General features: G+C 38.4%; 1 protein-coding gene across 2 annotated transcripts in view; it reads left to right on the top strand.

Moving 5' to 3' along the window:
* The window catches only part of USP32 (ubiquitin specific peptidase 32), a 124354-nt gene that overhangs the window by 38573 nt on the left and 66494 nt on the right, over positions 1–19287 (top strand). For both annotated transcript variants that reach the window (XM_054708936.1, XM_054708935.1), the window contains exons 4-6: positions 1720–1838; positions 7235–7394; positions 16655–16786. In XM_054708936.1, the coding sequence (XP_054564911.1) occupies positions 1720–1838; positions 7235–7394; positions 16655–16786 (411 nt within the window). The remainder of the gene's footprint in view (positions 1–1719; positions 1839–7234; positions 7395–16654; positions 16787–19287) is intronic.

The raw sequence follows: 19287 nt of genomic DNA, 5'->3' as shown, positions 1-19287 counted from the left end.
AAACTATTTTTAAAAAATGAAAAATACTCAACATAATTAGTATTTAGGGAAATGTAATCAAAATTACAATGATACAACAAGTCACACCCATTAGAATGGCTAAAATTAAAAAGAAACATAGCCCTGGCCAGTGTTCTCAGTGGTAGAACATCGGCCAGAGCATTGAAGGATTGCAGGTTCAATCTCTGATATGAGTTGGGGTACCTTTGGGAGGCAACCAATCAATGTGTCTCTTTCACATCGATGTTTCTCCCATCTCCCTTTCTCTCTTTCCACTCTCTCTAAAAATTAAAGGAAAAATATCCTCTGATGAGGATTAATAGAAAAACAAACAAACCGAAGAAACATAATAATTAGTGTTAGTGAGGATGTGGGAAAATTGCAATCCTCATACATTACTGTTGGAAATGTAAAATAGTGTAGCCACTTGAGAAAACAGTTTGGCCAGTTCCTTAGACTTTTGTTAAAAATTGAATTTTTGCCCTGGCCTGTTGTGGCTTAGTTGGTTGGGTGTCGTCCTACCGTCGCCGTTTGGATTCCCAGTCAGGGCATGTGCCCAGGTTGCAGGCTTGATTCCTATTAGGGGGCATATAGGAGGCAGTTGATCAGTGTTTTGCTCTCACATTGATGTTTTTTTTTCCTCTCTCTCAAAAATTAATAAAAACAATTTTTTAAAAATTGAGTTATCATATGATCCAGCAATTCCACTTTTAGTTACATACCCAAGAAAATTGAAAATGGATAGTTAACCCTGGAACAATGCAGGAATTAGGGGCACTAAATCCTGTACAGTTGAAAATTCAGATATAATTTTTGACCCATTCAAAACTTAGCTGTCCCTTGGTATCTGGGAGAGATTGGTTTCAGGACCTCCTGGGGATACCATAATCTGAAGATGCTCAAGGCGGCCTATATAAAATGGCATAGATCAATGCATACAATCAAGTCTTCTGTATCTGTAGACTCCCAATTGTGAATAGAAAAAACAGTATAATAGGTATTTATGGGGGGGGGGGGATCTGTGTATAAGTGACCGCTATGGTTTAAAACTGTGTGTTTCAAGGGGCAACTATATTCATTTAAAAAAAAGTACACGAATGTTCATAGCAGCAGTGGTTGCAGTAATTCATACTCTCATTAACAATGTATAAGAGTTTCAGTTTTTCCCACATTATTGCTAACTCTTTGTATTGTCACACCTAAACATTTTTGCAAATTTGGTATGTTTGAAAGTATATCACATTGCTGGGTAGTTGGGTTTTGTTTTTTTTTTTTGCTTTTTTTGTTAGTTTGTTTTTTTGTTAATCCTCACCCGAGGATATTTTTCCATTGATTTTTAGAGACTGCTAATGGGAGGGGAGAGATACAGAGAGAGAGAAACATTGATGTGAGAGAGACACATCAATTGGTTTACTCCCATAAGTTTCCTGACCAGGGCTGGGGATGCAGCCTGCAATGGAGGTACCTGCCCTTGACCAGAATTGAACCCGGGACTCTTTATACCATGGCTGATGCTCTATCCACTGAGCCAAACTGGTTAGGGCTCACATTTCTGTTTTAATTTGCATTGCTGGGTTGTTTTGAGGAATAAATAAATTTATGTGTTCATAAAGTGCTTGGCACTAATAATCACTAATTGTTACCTTTCTCTTTCCTCCCTACTTCCACCAGGGTATATTTGATCTGTGATAAGATTAATTTATTTTTCCTTTCTCTTAGACATTTTTAGTCTTTTTGCAAGTGAATCTGGAAGCTATGTTACACGGGAAGAAATGGAAAGAAAGCTCCATGGTGTGGATGGTAAAGTCCCAGATACACTTAGGAAATGTTTCTCAGAGGTATATTTAAAGTTTTACATTTTATCCTTACCTATTGACTATGAGTATTAACTCTTTGTTGTATAATGAGTTTAGCTATGATGAATAAATATTTATGTGCAGCATATTCTTAACATTCTTTTAATTTAACAGTTGATGCTTCAACCATGTTTTGTGCTTAAAGATCCATGGTACTTATTTCTGCTACATATGTGAATCTGAAACCCAGTTCTACTGTAAAGGCAGCTGTCTATACTTACGGTATAATGAAATACACTCCCATATTCTCACACCAACACACACATTCTCGCACTGTGATCCTACAGGAACCTGAGCATTGCTCACATTGTAGTGCCATTGCTTTTCATCATGGACATATAGGTATATCACTCATTTGCCTTGATCCATTCTTGTATTGCTATGACCCATCAGGGCCTATTTTACTATTTATTTTATTACTCAGTTGATTTGCATTGTGAAATATTTGGGCTTACAAAATTTGTCATTTTTTTCTCTCTTCATAATTTTTCTATTTTCATTGTATAAAGTTAAACATTACAAAATGTGTATCTTTCAGAGAAAATTCCCTTTTTTCAGAGGTCTGCTAATATGGGAAAAGTCCCTAGAGATGGTGGAGTAAAAAAAAAAAACAACCCTTTTACAAGTTTCTGAATCTTTCCTACAGCACTCAGTGCTGTATGATTTCTTATGGGTGGCTCTTTGACCTACTTTCATTTCACAGAGATGACAGTCTTTCACTGCTCTTGGTTTTATTCAGGGAGTTTTTATTCAGTTTAGTTTAGTCACCTTCCTAACTATATAGACATTGATTATCAATACTGCAGGCATATGCATGTTTGTGTGTGAATATGCTGCACATATATATATATCTGATATCTCTTTGGACTCTCTGTCTTAAGCTTTTCACCACTCTGGCTTTGAGCTTCCTCTTCATTGATAGCACTTGGAGATTTCCCTTTCTTGCTTTTGAGCTTGGCTGTGCAGTTTTTGGTAGTGATTATGGTATAACATTTTACTCAGTATTTCTATGTATAGTATTTGGTGCAAAGGATTAGCCTCTTGCATTTTTGGTTCTGACATATTGCCTGGAAGTTGCTGTGATAGTCTTTTAATATTTCAAGACAAACTGGCTAGCTATGTGTGTGTGTCTCCCCCCCCCCCCCCCCCCCATAACAAACATTTGCTGGTCAGAAAAAAATGTAATCTAATCTTTTCAGGCTTGATTAATTGGATTTTTTTTCAGAGATGTCAAATGTATTAATACTGTGCTCATTTGGGAGAAAAATGTGTATATTTTTTATTTTAATAAGGTTTATAAAGACATTCCCATTTTATATATGGGAATTAAATGTGGTTATTCTCTCAAATTTAGGCACAAAAGCAGGTATATATATTAGATGATAATTAGTGCTATAGGAAAATATAAGAGTCCTGGCCAGTTTGGCTTGGTGGTTAGAGCATCAGCCCTCAGACCAAAGAGTCAAGGGATTTGATTCCAGATCAAGGGCAGGTTACCTCAGTTGCAGGCTCTATCTTTGGCAACCAATCAGTGTGGGAGGCAACCAATCAGTGTGGGAGGCAACCAATCAATGTCTCTCCAACATAGATGCTTCTCTCTCTGTCTCTCTTTCCCTCCCTCCCTCCTTTCTCCCTTCCTTCCTCCCTCCTTTTCTTCTTGCTTTCCTCTCCCTCCTTTCCCCTCTCTTCCTCCTCCCTTCCTCTCTCAAAAAAAAAAAAAAAAGTTAATGGAAAAATATTCTCGGGTAAGGAAAAAAAAAGAATTAGGGAGATAGGTGGTGATAGAGAGGAGGTAGCTGAGTGTCAGTATTTTGTATAGAATAGTAGGAAAGGCTTGCTAGATAAAGTGACATTTGAACAGAAAATTTAAAGGAAGTGAGAGATAAAACCAGATATGGGGGGGTCGGGGGTGGGGTAGGAGCACTTTCCACTAAGAGAATATAGCTAAGTCCCTGAAGTGGGAGTGTGCTTGACATGAATAAGGAGCTACAAAGAGGCCAATTTAGCTGGAATGTAGTGAACAGGATATATTGTAGGAAATGAATTTACAGAGGTTGGGGGAGGGGTGTGATGGAGTTAGGGGTACTATATATGACCCTGTAGGACAGTGTGAGTTCTTTGACTTCACCCTTAGTGAGATAGAAACCATTAGAGAATTTTGAGCAGACGACTACATGAGTTGTGTTTTTGTTTTTTTAAATATGATCATTTTAGCTTTTATGTTTAGGGTAGGCTGGACAGAGTCCAATTGAGGTATCTGAATGACCCAAGTAAGAGGTAATGGCTATTTAGATCATGTGTGGCAGTGAGATGATAAGTTTTTAGATTTAGATTCTATATCTATTTTGAAGGTGGAGTTGACAGGATCTTTTCCTGTATTGATTATGGGCTGTGACAGAAAGAGAAGAGAATGACTAAGGTGTTCGCCTAATTTAGTAAATGAATTGCCATTAACTGAGATGGCTAAGACTACTAGAGAGGGAGGTTTGGGGCATAATTAAATTTGAGAATCATATTAGACATTCAAGTGGAGTTGTCAGCTATCCTTTTTGACATAATAAGTTGGAGTCCAAGGGAAAGGATTTATTGGCTTATAGATAGAAAACAAATCAGAAGACTGAATCCTATATTCCAATGTTTAGAAATTAGCAAGATGAAGAGGAATTCAAAACAGGAGCCTGTGAGGAGACCCAAGAGTGAATAGTGTCCTGGAAGCCAAGTGATAAAAATGTTTTAAGAAGAAGGAGTATTCAACTAAGTCAAATAAACTGAAAGGTCAAATGAGTTGACCTCTGATCACTGAGAAATGATCATTGGATTTGAAGGGTAGCTCATTGTTGTAGGTCCTGTGGAATAAAAAAATCACTGGAGTTGCGTTACTAGAAGGAATGTGCTTATAAGAGGAAATTGTGATAGGGAGAGGCTTAACCCTTTGCACTTGCTTGCTTTTTTCTCGATTCCTTTATTCTAATGCTAACCGTGTCGAGTCACACTCGACATCCGAGTGCAAAAGGTTAAAATTGCATTTTGGGGAAGAGCAATGGTTATTTATTTTTATTTATTTATTGATTGATTGGTTGATTGATTGATTGATTGATTAAGGTGTCACATATTTGTCCTCATCCCCCCATTCCCATCCCACACCCCTCCCCACGGATGCCCCCACCCCCCTGTTGTCCTTAACCATTGGTTAGGCTCGTATGCATGCACACAAGTCCTTTGGTTGATCTCTCCCCCCTACCCCCACCTTCCCCAACCCTCCCTCTGAGGCCCGACAGTCCGATCGATGCCTCCTTGTTTCTGGGTCTGTTCTTGTTCATCGGTCTATCTTGTTCATCATTTCCCCTAGATGAGCGAGATCATGTGTTACTAGAAATATAAGAACTGAATGTGAGACGAGCAATAATAGTTATGCTGACAGGCAAATGAATCAGTCTGTAGTGAGTTTCTTTCTGGACCAACAGTTCTTTTGAGACCCAATTTCAGTGTCCACCAGTTTCTTATGTGTACATGTCGGCACTGACTTTTCAGTTCTGGATGGTGGACAAATGGTGGTAATGCAGGTCCGACTCCCTCTGGTTTGGTCTCGGCCGGACCCAGGGGCACGGCTTCACCCGGACTCAGGGGCGCGTGGCCTCACCCGGACCCAGGGGCGCGTGGCCTCACCCGGACCCGGGTCCCAGCTTCACCCGGACCCAGGGGCGTGCGCGGCCTCACCCAGCAATGGTTATTTTAAGAAAATGATCATAAGACTTTGGTAGGAAATATCTGGGGTAGTGTTTTATGAAGGACAAGAGCTTTGGAAGAGGGAAGATAAAAGAAATGAGAGGTCAAGGTATTACAACATTCATATGTAAGGCTATGTAAATCATTAGATACTTATGGATGATAAAAACTCAACATTATAAATGGGCTAATTTTTTCTGATTCAGCTATTTAATGTATTTACCTGCTGTAATTTCTGAGTAATGTATCTGATGATTGTATCCAAGACCCTAGCTTTTCAAATTACCATGTTTCGGTATCAGTTTTCTTAGAATAGCCTTATTTTTTAGATCTTCCAAAATGTTTTGTGTGTTTTTGCACTCCTAAAAAAACAACCCCAAAACTGTAAAAAGCACTATAGGTAAAAAATACGGACCTAACACTTAGATTTAAGAGACATGGACTCATGGAATGGGTCTCTGCTTTTTCTGTCTTGGCTTTATTAGCCTTGATAAATAATGTTATAAAGGAAGTCCACATAGGAGTTGTATTGTTTTTTTCTTACTATATATATATTTTAAAGTGGAAATTCATATTTTTTGTTTGTTTGGTTTTTACTTATTTAATTTTTTTGTTAATCCTAACTTGAGGATATTTTCCCATTGATTTTTTTGAGAGAGTAGAAGGGAGGGGGACAGATAGAGAGAAAAACATCTTATGTGAGAGAGACACATCTATTGGTTGCCTCCTGCATGCATCCCAACCAGGGCCAGGCAACCGAGGTATGTGCCCTTGACCATAATCAAACCCAGGATCCTTCAGTCCTCGGGCCAAGGCTCTATCCACAGAGCCAAACCGGCTAGGGCTCCACCATATCTCTTTTAGGTTATAAGCTATTTGTATCCCTTAATATCTCCTAAGTGTCATTCCTGATTATATTTCCCGGGTGAGTTGGGTCTTCCTTTTTCTCATAGCAACATCTGACCCTCGCTCAGCCTAAGTTTTGTCTTCCATAGAGGTTGATTTGCAGAGCCATGTGATGTTCTTTCCCAGCCTGGTTACTATTTTTTTCTAGAGATTTAACAAGGCAAAGAAGTCTTAGCAAGGAAATAAAGCAAAGAAATAGAAATCTACTTGTTTCTTTTTTTGTATTCTAGTTGACTTGTGAATACATGTTTTCATTGATGCCTTCTGGTTGAGGACTCTGGGAAAGTTGTTTTTAATTTGCCAACGAAACTTAAAAGAGCACTTAAATTTCATATGTGTTTAATTAAAATATGCTAATTTCTCAAAAATATGCTAATTTAGATTGAGGTGCTAAAGAAGAGGGATAAGTTAAGTAAAAATTGGGTTTATTAAATATTAAAAGAAATGCAATTTACTGATTTCAGGATATACCTTAGCAAATAAAATATGACTTACTAGTAGCAATGCAGTGCTTTAATGAATTGATGAAATAAGTTGCAATTTGCATATAGATTTCGAGCAAATGGAAGTTCTGAAGTACAATTGTTTTTGAAAACACCTTGATTTCCAAGATTACAAGATAATTTATATAGATAATTCTTCCTTTGTAGATTAATGTCAACTAATTGCAGATTTCAAGTTGTGCATGTTCCAAGTAAGATACTTTAAATTTTGACTAAACTATATTTTTTCTTACTTAATCATAGGGTGAAAAGGTAAACTATGAAAAGTTTAGAAATTGGCTTCTTGTAAACAAAGATGCTTTTACCTTCTCTCGTTGGCTACTGTCTGGAGGTGTATATGTGACCCTCACTGATGATAGTGATACTCCCACTTTCTACCAAACTCTGGCTGGAGTCACACATTGTAAGTAATGACATTTTATTGTTTTCTGTTCACTTTTTAATGCAATTGCCTATAAAGAAGAAATTCATATTGTCAGTTTTTTTCTTCTAGAGTGTAATAAAATGAAATGCTTGACTGAAAAGGAAAACCCTTTCTTGTCTACTTTATATTCCAAATGTGTGGTTTTTTCCCCCACAGCAAGCAATTCTCCAGCGCTCTACAAACACCATTTGAGTGTCCTGCAATTCATTTCATTTCTGACACTATCTACTAGGGTTAGCATAAACACCACTAGGTTTAGGGCTCAGTTTCACAAGGCTGCCCCTCTGGTTGAGGACTCTGTCCCCCACTTCAGATACCAATCACAAGTCCAGGTTGTCACCGTGCTTCTGACCAATCATCTGTAAATTAGAGGTTCCTAAGAGTCCCTCCTTGGGTTTGATAATTTGCTAGAATAGTTCACAGGATTCAGGGAAATGGTTATGATTACTGACTTATTATATAATACAGGATATGTTAAAGGATACAGATGAACATCCAGATGAAGAGATACATAGGACAGTATCTGGAAGAGAGCTTCTGTCCCTGTGGAGCTGGGATAAACTAGACCTGCTGGCATGTGGTTATATTCATCAGTCTTGAAACTCTCTGAACCCCATACTTTGGGGATTTTTATGGAGGCTTCATCACATAGGCAAAATGAATTTTAACTCAGTTTCCAGCTCTTTTCACTCTTCAGATTGGGGAGTGGGACTGAAAGTTACAGTTTCTAATTATGGCTTGATCTTTTTGATAATCAGCCCCCATCCAGGAGCCCACCAATAGTCACCTTTTGCATTAAAACAAGACTTAATACTACCCAAGAAATTCCAAGGAATTTAAGAACTCAGATGCTGCCTCTTTTGTCATGTGGTCTCTATTTTTCTTCAGTTCGAATTAATTTTTCATTTGCATTCCTGCACACTTCACATTTTACTTAAAGCAAGTAAGATACATTTTGCCTCACCTTAGAGTCTTTTGGAAATGGCTTTGTTTCTCCTTAGAAGTTACAAGTCCCTTAAGTACAATACTCATGGTCTGTTTATCTTTGAGTTTTTCTTAGTGCAGTGGACTAGATGCATGTTATTGGCTTGAACTGTGTTAAAAAATTTTCAGCCATTAAAGTCTACATTATAAATACTGATTTAAACATTTGATTTCCCCAGCAGTGAGCAGGAGGTGTATGTTATTTTAGGATTGTAGGATTAAACTTATACCAAAGAGAAGGACCAAGATAAATTATCATATTTGAATAAGTTTTAACAACTTCATAGTGTGTGAGGGCTTATATAAAGAATTATTTTAGGGGGAAAATTAATTATGATATTTTACAAATTTAAGGAAGTTGTGAAGGTCACAAAGTTAGTTCTAAGATCTTCCTTTCTAAAACTTTTGCTTAAATGATGTGAGATACAGAAAACTGATTAGTATTGAATTAAGGCACATGGAAGGTCAGCTTCCTTTAAATATAAGAGAATTACCTAATTATTTTATCTACTCCCATAATGCACATATTGGCCATAGAAATAAGCCAATAGTGTGTGGTAAAAACCTGAAGAAATAATATGCTTTTAATTTTCTATTATTTTTAAATTTAATTTAAAAATTTAAAGTTCAAATTGCTGGCATCATAGTTGATTTTTGTCATATTCTTGTTTCTTATAAGAGAGCTACCTCAAAGTTAAAAAAATTAATCATGCCCAAGCTGGTTTGGCTTAGTGGATAGAGAATTGTTCTGAGGACTGAAAAGTCCCAGGTTCGATTTGAGTTAAGGGCATGTGCCCAGGTTGTAGGTTTGATCCCCTGTAGGGAGTGGGCAGGAAGCAGTCGATCAATGATTCTCTCTCATCATTAATGTTTCTATATCTCTCTCTCCCTCTTCCTCTCTGAAACCAATAAAAATAAATTTTAAAAAATCAACTATAAGGCCACTATGGTATATTAATAATTACCAGCCTTTATTGAGCAGTAGAATTAGGAGAGGATATTAAAAGTGCAGGTTACTGATTCTAGCATCAAAGATATTTCTTCAGTGGGCCCTAGGACTCTACTTTCCTAGATTTCCAGGGTAATCTGATGTTCATGGACCCTGGACTACATTTTGAGAAATACTGATGATACCAAATTTTTGGACTGGAACCCGGATTCTTTGTCCACCGGAATCGAAGAATGAATCCACGGACAGAAAGTGGTATAGCAGTGATGGAGATTTATTGAAGAACAAGTACAGACTCCCACGTGGGGAGGGGGAAGAGTCCCACAGAACTGACTTCCTTGTAGGAAGGGGGAAGAGTCCCACTGGGTTCCTCTTCCCAATGGCTTATAAAGGCTGCAGATCCTGGTGCCTTGATATCCCCTCTGATTGGTCACTATTCCCTTAGACTGGTTACTATAGTAACTCCTGGGCTCAAAGGTCAAACCTCACATGTTCTGCCCCCCTCCTTCCTTATTGTTTTTCTATTCCCTTTGGGCTCTCCTTCTGAATGAAGGGCTTCCTTCTCTTTATTTTGTAAATATATACCTTTCTTGGCTACTTCCAGTTCCCTTGTCTTATGGAGATGTAACTGCACCTGGTTTCCTTGTGTTATGGAAATGTACCTTCTCCCAGTCTGTGGCCCTGTGTTTTTTCCATGGACCCCAATTCTAAAAAATCCCTAAGCCTGCCTATGTTCCCCCAAAATTCCTGCTTCACTGATATGCTGTTGAATCTTCAGACTCTGGGTGAACACTCTGGCCCTGCCACTTATTATTCATGTTACTGTGGGAAATTTATTTAATCTCTCTGAACTTTTTTCCTTCTCTGAAGAACAGGGCTAATGATACAACTTACCTTATAGGTGTGTTATAAGGAGTGTAGATGAGGAAAATTTTTTTCCTTATCCATATTGGGTTCTTTGTCTGGGTCTTTTAAATTAGACTGAAAAAAGACATATGAAGAAAATGAAAGTTTATTAACCATCCTGCATGGGAGCATTCATTGATGAGTAACTCAAAGGAGTGGTTAGAATTTGAGCTTATATATATCCTAGCAAAAAAACACACCACACAATAATTTTGTAGAGAAGTGAGGAGAAAAAGGGAAAAGGGCTTTGAACTTCTATGGCTGGCAAAATGTGGGAAGGCAAATATATGGAGAAACTAATGGCAGATAGGACTGTTAATAAAGTTTGTTATGCAGATTCCTTCCTCTGGTGATAAGGATCTAGGGTTGTCTCTGATGAGTAACTTCTGTTCTTCCTGGTAGAGTAGCAGGAAAGATACCTTTACAAATTAGGCAGATAGGGGAGCAATTGCTTCTCAATTGCCCTCATCTCAAAATAATTCTTAATGCTAAAGTGCCATATTTGGGGTGGCATATTGTGCTATCCTTTTAGGAGTACAGGAGATGATACTTTTTGCTTTTACAGGACTCAGCTCTGTGCCTAGTATAGAATAAGTGCTTTACAATGAATATGTGTCCTCTTGTATTATTGAAAACATACTTGGCTTGTGAATGTCAGTGAGTTTCACCCACTGTTTCCAGAGACTAATTGTTTTGGGAGCAGGCAATTTCTAACAAAGGGCTGTAGACCAGTGCAAAAATGAACTCCTCTACATCTGTGGAAAGTTTTTCTTGCTAAGTTTGTTTTCTTTTATAATCCTATCTAATAAAAGAGTAATATGCAGATTGACCATCACTCCAACACACAATATGGCTTCCCCCATGTGGTCAAAGATCCTGCCCCCATGTGGACACAAGATGGCCACCACAAGATGGCCAGCAGGAGAGGGCAGTTGGGAGGCACCTGGCCTGCAAGGGAGGGCAGTTGAGAAGGACCAGGCCTGCAAGGGAGGGCAGTTGGAGGTGATCAGCCCTGCAGGAGAGGGCAGTTAGGGGTAACCAGGCCGGCAGAGGAGGGAAGTTGGGGGCAAACAGGCTGGCAGCAGAGTGGTTAGGGGGTGATCAGGCTGGCAGGCAGAAGCGGTTAGGGGCAATCAGGAAGGCAGGCAGGCAAGCAGTTGGGAGCCAGCAGTCCTGGATTGTGAGAGGGATTTCCGACTGCCCGTTTAGTCGGACATCCCTCGAGGGGTCCCGGATTGGAGACGGTACAGGCTGGGCTGAAGGACAACCCCCCTCTGTGCACGAATTTCGTGCACCAGGCCTCTAGTTTATAAAAATAAAGAACCAGAATAAACTAGTTCAGGAGAAACTCAATTTGCTACTGGTTTCAGCAAATGGCTACTTTCTTAGTGGGCCTTTCTATGAGAGCATTATCACAAAATCAGAATTACTGCTAAACATCTTATAGAAATTCTGACATGGGCAGGTTTACATTCTGATGACTGATTTCTCATTTATAAATTCTCAGTTTTTGTCTAAGCAGTTCACTACTGGCATCTTTGTAGGCTCTTCGACTCAAAGCATATTTGCTACTTTATACCTTTCAAATAATGTGTCAGGAAAGTGGAAACCTGTGATAAAAATAGAGACTGTTATTAACTGATTTATAAGTAGACAGAAAATATTTATTTTACAGCATCAGTGACTATTTAAATTTGTGTAATGAGCCAAGTTATCCAAGAAACATAAATGGATTACAATATTTCACTTGTAAGTAATATTTATGTTAGAATGCAGATGCCTTTAATTACTTTTTCACATACAATTATAAAGTGAAATTTGAAGTCACAGTAAGTTGAACATACTGCCATATTTAATCAAATTTTATTCTCTTATGTAAATCACAAATGAAACTGAGGAGCTATTTGTATTCAATATAGAATTATAATAATTAACTGATTTGACTTACACAAGATTTTAGATTTTGTCATGGCAAGTACTACATTTTCAGAACTGCAAATTTCAAACTATTGTAATCTTACCTTTTATTTAAATTTAAGAAATTGAATTAGAATTTTTGCCCAAAGTTCAAGTTTTTATGCGTGAATAGATCTTAACCAAATGTTTATCAAGATGGTTATATTGTCAATCATAATTTGCCATTTAAATACCTAAGATTAGTTTTCTAAGAAATTTTTTTGGTCAAGTATAAACAATATTCTTAATGACAAGTTAATTTTTAAAGCCATTTATAGTGGAGAGAGACATAGACAATGTTTGCAATAGTGCTGAACATATTTTTTAAAAATATTTTTTTTATTGATTTCAGAGCGGAAGGTAGAGGGAGAGAGATATTAACATCAATTATTAGAGAGAATCATTGATTAGCTGCCTCCTGCCCACCCATTACTGGGGATCGAGCCTGTAACCCTGCCATATGCCTTCACCAGGAATCAAACTGTGACCTTCTGTTTCATAGGTTGATGCTCTACCATTGAGCCACACCTGCCAGGCAGTGCTGAACATCTTGATGATGATGTTCAGAGTCAGAGAACCTATAGAGCGTAAATGTGTTCTATATAATTAAATGTTTGAAATAGGTTGGAACAGGTGTTAATTCATTCTCTCTTTTTCATATCTGAGAGAATAGTCTAAGACCAAACCCTAGTCTTTTGGCTTTTTCTTGGAATACCCTTTCCCTGTTTTTTCACATTTATTTAGCTCCACATAGTGTTGGAGTTTGGAGACACAGACTGTAAATTCAAAATGTAATTCATTTTACATACTTAGATCAATGTTTCCATCCCCTATTATTGAACATGCATAGTCCTAGCCAAATACAATCTGGCAGCTCTCTTCTTGAGTTTGAAGGCTCATCCTTTAGATGCTAACCTTTGAAATGCCTACATTCTGTCTAACTGCCTTCTAGTTCTAGGTTGAAATGCCTATCATCTTTAACATTCTTTTTTTGGTCACTCCCTGGAAAGTAAAGTTCTTTTTTGTTTTTTGTCTTGGGTCCATGGTACAGGTCCTTGTATAAGTTATTCTTGTGTTTGAATTATAAGAGAACACAACAGTTTTGTTTGTTTGTTTTTCTGTCCTGTTATTTATTACCTGTCTTGCCTACAGACTTTTTGTAAATACTCTTTTGCCTCTGCAAGACCTCCAGGGCCTAGTTGCTCTCACATGCTCCCTGAAAACCCTGTGTCTATTCCCTCATTGTACTTTCCACATTAGATTAAAATGACCAATTTTTACTTTTATTAGAATCTAAACATAGTTGTTTTGTTCACAATCATATCTATAGTTTTTGTCAGGCACATAATATTAATAAGCTCTTATTACATATTTGCAGAATATTAAATGATTTTTTTATTATAGTTCCTGTACTTTTCTTCCCTCTCCCCCCCTCCAATACTTTGCTCTGTGGAAGGTTCCAATTTACCACAAGCAGATTGGGTACTTTCTAGAGGAGGCACTATACTCTGTGTACATTATCTCATTTAATCTTTCATTTCATCTCCATTCTGAAGATGAGGCAACCAAGACTATGAGAAGTTAAATTTTCTCAAGATCAAATGACTAATAGGTGTCAAAGTTGGGATGTTTGAATCCCAGAGTGCATGCTTATTACCATTTTAGGACCTAAAGACAGTTGGTTGACACACAATCATTTTATTCTTTAATCTTTTATGAGTAGCTTGTAATTGCAGATAAAAAGATTCGGTTATGTGGCAGTTGTGGTGGTTGTTGAGCCATCTTCTTCAGACTGCAGAGAATCTTGTAGATTCATTTTTCCAGTTTCTTTTTCCCTTGGGATACTCACAAATGATTATTTTTCATTTCTCTTCAATAATTAATTTCATTTGATCCAGGCAAGATCATTGAATGATTGTCCTTTACCTACAGTGAAATAAATAGTAGAATAACTATGATTTTTAAGAACTATGTTTTAATAACTGAGAGTTAATTTTCCTTAATGTTGATCATATTTTTCATAGAATTTAGCTATATACTAAGAAAGAGTTTTTGAAGTTTTCCTAAAATGTATCATAAGAGTCAATAAGCCTGCTACCTCAGTGGTTCCTTGTAGTAATCGAAACTGGATTCTCAGGTAATTAATATAGTATTTTGGGCTAATTTTAGGGCCATGTAACTAATTTTGATTATTTTTCTTTTTCATATCTAATTCAAATTTACAGTGTCTCTATTTTAGCATTTATTATCTTAACTAAAAATATGTATATTATTGTATTCCCTTGCCACATTTTAGTTTGTAGTGTTAAAAACTTTAAATACGAAGAAAGTATTTTAGTGATTCTTAGACCATAAGCCAATAGTACATCTGCATGTCCCTCCTTGTTTATCCTTTATCTTGTTGTAAATTATATAAGGCTTACAGCCATTTTAAGTACCTCTCAGAAGGTCATTGCTTTTGAGAAGGTTGTTTCCTCAAAAATGTTGAAGAACTGTGTTACTATTTGAAAACACATGGATATTTTGCCTGGCTTTTTAACAAGTAGAATAAAATCCTGGCATTAAAGAGTTTTTTCTGCAGCTGGAGCCTCTGACATGGTGGGACTTCAGTAGGATGGCCCATTGTGCAGACCAAGAACTGTTTAGAATGTTAGGAATATTGTATGCTGCTGTTGTGAACCAGAAAAAATTATATCTATAGATGGGTAATAAATTAATTCCTATATAGTTTATAAAGTATACTAGAGGCCCGGTGCATGAAATTCATGCATGGGCGGGGGAGTGTCACTCAGCCCTGCCTGCACCCTCACCAATCTAGGACCCCTTGGGGGATGTCCGACTGCTGGTTTAGGCCTGATCCCTGTGGGATCCCTGTGCTATCAGGCCTAAACCGGCAGTCGGACATCCTTCTCACAATCTGGGACTGCTGGCTCCTAACGACTCGCCTGCCTGATTGCCCCTAACCACTTTGCCTGCCAGTCTGATCGCCCCCTAACTGCTCCCCTGCTGACCTGATTGATGCGTAACTGCTCCCCTGCCAGCCTGATCACCCCCAACATTCCTCCCCTGCCGGCCTGGTCGCATCTAACTGCCCTCCCCTGCAGGCCTGGTTGCCCTCAACTGCCCTCCCCTGCAGGCCTGGTCGCCCCCAACTGCCTTCCTCTGCCGGCCCGATCACCCACAACTGCATTCCCCTGCCAGCCTGATCGCCCACAACTGCTCTCCCCTGCCAGCCATCTTGTGGCGGCATGAGGTCTACATGCAAGGGCGCGAGGACCACCTATGCTTTTATTAGTATAGATGTTTTAGATGTTGTTTTATGAATTGCAAATAGAGCAACTACTGCAATTATTACCTTTTTAAGTGAAAATAAGGTTAGCTGCCTTCCCTCTTAGAAGTATTCAGCTGTCAATTCATTCGAAGTGTTTGAGTAATAATAATAATAATAATAATAATATAGTACATATCATTTACCATAGTTTGTTTTTGGCAAATATTTAATTAATGAACTGCAGTCTGTAACCCAAAATGAATAGTTAACATGAGTTTAAAAGGGAGCTCTAAAGCATGGTTTTAATGGTAACCGGGACCAATCTGATCATTTTTTCCCTCTAAATATGTTCTACTTGTCTTCCCACATTTCTACTTCAGTAAAGAAATTGTGTTTTTTAAGGAGATTAAGGTAAAAAATTTGGGGTGCAATTGGTGTGATTTTTCTGTGTTCTAATTTAGTTATTATGTAAACATCAATTAATCAGAAATACTTTAGTACCTTGAAGAGGGGGAAAGCACATATAAACTATAACCATGGTTAGCGTAGCTGTGGTTTTAAAAATACATATCTTCTGATGAGTGAGGAAAGAAAAATGTTCATGTTTTCATGATGCTCCTATAACCTGTCACATCGTAAATCCTCTAACTCTGCTATCATTATTGAGTTTGTTACTTATAATATCTTTTATCATACTCTTTCATTTAATAAATATTGAATTTGTATATAGTAACCATATTGACAGGATGTATCAGACAAGGATTCTGCTCTTAGAATGTTTATAGTAGAGAGTATGTATGTAGATAGAGATTTAAACCCCAGATAGAGATTGAAACTGATAAAAAATAAGTACAGATAAAAAAGGTATGGGAAGCCAAGAAGAAATGTTTCAGTTGTTTATTCTACATATTGGATTTAATCAGTATACTAAATGGGCAATTGCAAAAGTAATTTTTTATTTTGAAACCTCTTTTATGTTAATTTAAATTTACTTTTCATGCTATTTTAGATACAATGTATTTGTGTTTCAGAATTTTGTTTTAGATAGATTGGTGTTTTTTTAGCAATTAAATTGGGAAATTAAAATATATCCTTGAAAGTTATATTATTAAGATAAACTGCCCAGAAGAGAAGGCTGAGAGGTTTTATAATCTTGTTTGCTATGACTCTTAGTGGAGGAATCAGACATCATTGATCTGGAGAAACGTTATTGGTTGCTGAAGGCTCAATCTCGGACTGGACGATTTGATTTAGAGACATTTGGCCCGTTGGTTTCACCACCTATTCGTCCATCTCTAAGTGAAGGTAGGAATCATTCTCTTTTCTACAAGTGTTTTTTGGTAAACAGATTTGAGCCCATCTCTTATTATTAACCAATGCATCTGAACTCTAAAAGGCCATAATATTTCAGGTTTGCAAGTTTCTTGCAAATAGCAGCAGAGTTTAGTGGAAAAAAACTAAAATGGGAATTAAGATTGTAGTTTTGAGCATCCTGTTCTACCTATGTGACCTTGCATAAATTAGTTTGGCTTTCTTCACCTGAATATCTTCATAAATAAGCTTGACCAAGTCAGTGGCTATGAAGCTGTACTCCAATGAGGTACCTTAGTAGCTGGTGCCAGGGATTAGGGTGATGGCCACTGAATGGGCAGAGCTCCAGGTTTTTGCTTTGTTTTGTTTGTATGTTTTTTGTTAATCCTCACATGAGGATACTTTTTTCATTGCTTTTCAGAGAATGGAAAGGAGGGAGGGAAGGCAGGTAGAGAGAGAAACATAGATGCAAGAGAGACACATCAACTGGTTGCCTCCTGCAGATGCTTAAACTGGGCCCTGGGAGCGAACCCAGGTATGTGCCCTTGACCTGAATCGAACCCATGATCCTTAAGTGGGCAGGGCTGATGCTGTAACCACTGAACCACACCAACCAGGACCAAGGTTTTTTATTAGCCACACTTCTTCCTCAATTTGAGTGCCTCTACTTTTTTCCCTTTTACATAAGAAGTTTCCATTGCTATATCCTCCCCCCACCCCAACTACCAAAAGAAATTAAACTACTGGACTGGACCATCTCTGAGGTCCCTGTTGGCTCTAAACTTTCCATTTCTATGACTTTCTAAAAATATATATGTTTTTATTGGAAGGGAGAAGGAGAGAGAGAGAGAGAAACATCAATTGATTGGCTGCCTCCTGCTCCCCCCGCCCCCCCCCCCCCCGTCCCCCCAGGGATTGAACCCGAAATCTGAGCACAAGCTCTGACCAGGAATAAAATTGGCAACTTCTTGGTGCATGGGTCGATACTCAACCACTGAACTACACCAGCCAGGCATGCTATGACCTTTTTAAAACATTAGGGATACAAAGAGTAATTGTAGGTGATATCACACAAAATCATTTCAATCTTGAATATTTGGGTTCTGCTTCTTCTTTTTAAACTTCTTACTTTGGGGAACCCCCTACTGAGTTTTATTTAGTTTTCTACTCTTTAAACTGAGGGTATGGAATTAGATTCTTGGAATATATAATCTGTATTCTTTAGATTCCTAGGGTACTTCAGAATTACTTGTTAGGATAGCCAGAACTGATAAAGGCCCTGGGCTTTCACCCAGTTCAAGAGTACAACTGGCCGAAACCGGTTTGGCTCAGTGGATAGAGCGTCGGCCTGCGGACTGAAGGGTCCCAGGTTCGATTCCGGTCAAGGGCATGTGCCTTGGTTGCGGGCACATCCCCGGTGGGGGGTGTGCAAGAGGCAGCTGATCGATGTTTCTCTATCATCGATGTTTCTAACTCTCTGTCCCTCTCTCTTCCTCTCTGTGAAAAATCAATAAAATATATAAATAAATAAAAAAGTACAACTGTGTTTTTACCTTTTTTGAGTTGGAGAATTTGATAAATCATTTCATTTAAAACATATATATATTTTATTGATTTTTTACAGAGAGGAAGGGAGAGGGATAGAGAGTTAGAAACATCGATGAGAGAGAAACATCGATCAGCTGCCTCCTGCACACCTCCTACTGGGGATGTGCCCACAACCAAGGTATATGTCCTTGACCAGAATTGAACCTGGGACCTTTCAGTCCGAAGGCCGACTCTCTATCCACTGAGCCAAACCGGTTAGGGCTAAATCATTTCATTTTAAATCAAAATCATTTTATTTCTACCTTTTATAAAATATTTGAAAACCACAGGATTGGATTATAAATCCCCTTTCTTTCTGAAATTTAAGTACTCATTTATAAAAGATTACATAGTACAAACAAGACTACAGTATAGAATTTCTTTCTCTTAATATAATGTGTTATTTTTCTTCATTTCTTCATGGAAGAGCTTTATAGCAGCTTATTAAGAACAGCATGTTAAAAATAAAAATAAATGAACAAGATAAACTGATGAGTAAAATAGAACCAGAGGCATAGAAACATGGAACAAACTGAAGAATCTCAGAGGGCAGGAAGAATTTAACCAAAGAATTTACATGCATACTAGAGGCCCTTGCACGAGGAGGTGGCCCTGCCTCCCTCCATGCGAGGAGGCACCCCGCGGGGGGTGGGGGATGCGGGACCCGCGCCTGACCCATGTAGCGCCGGCCACTGCATTGTGTCCACTGGGGTGAGGGCAGGCACTCCTGTGTGTTGTGTCTCCGCTCCTGCCCACCCCCAGCCCAAGCCTCTCCGTGTGTTGTGTCTCCACTGTGGCCTACCCCCAGCCCCAGCCTCCCCTCGGCCGCTGGGGCTAGGGGCGGCATGCAGTCCCCTCTCGCCCATCTGCGTGGGTAGCTCCTCCTGAGCGGTCGTGACGTCTGACTA

Source organism: Eptesicus fuscus, chromosome 20, assembly GCF_027574615.1.
Source record: "Eptesicus fuscus isolate TK198812 chromosome 20, DD_ASM_mEF_20220401, whole genome shotgun sequence".
Lineage (NCBI taxonomy): Eukaryota > Metazoa > Chordata > Mammalia > Chiroptera > Vespertilionidae > Eptesicus > Eptesicus fuscus.
This window is presented reverse-complemented; position numbering and strand designations above follow the sequence as displayed.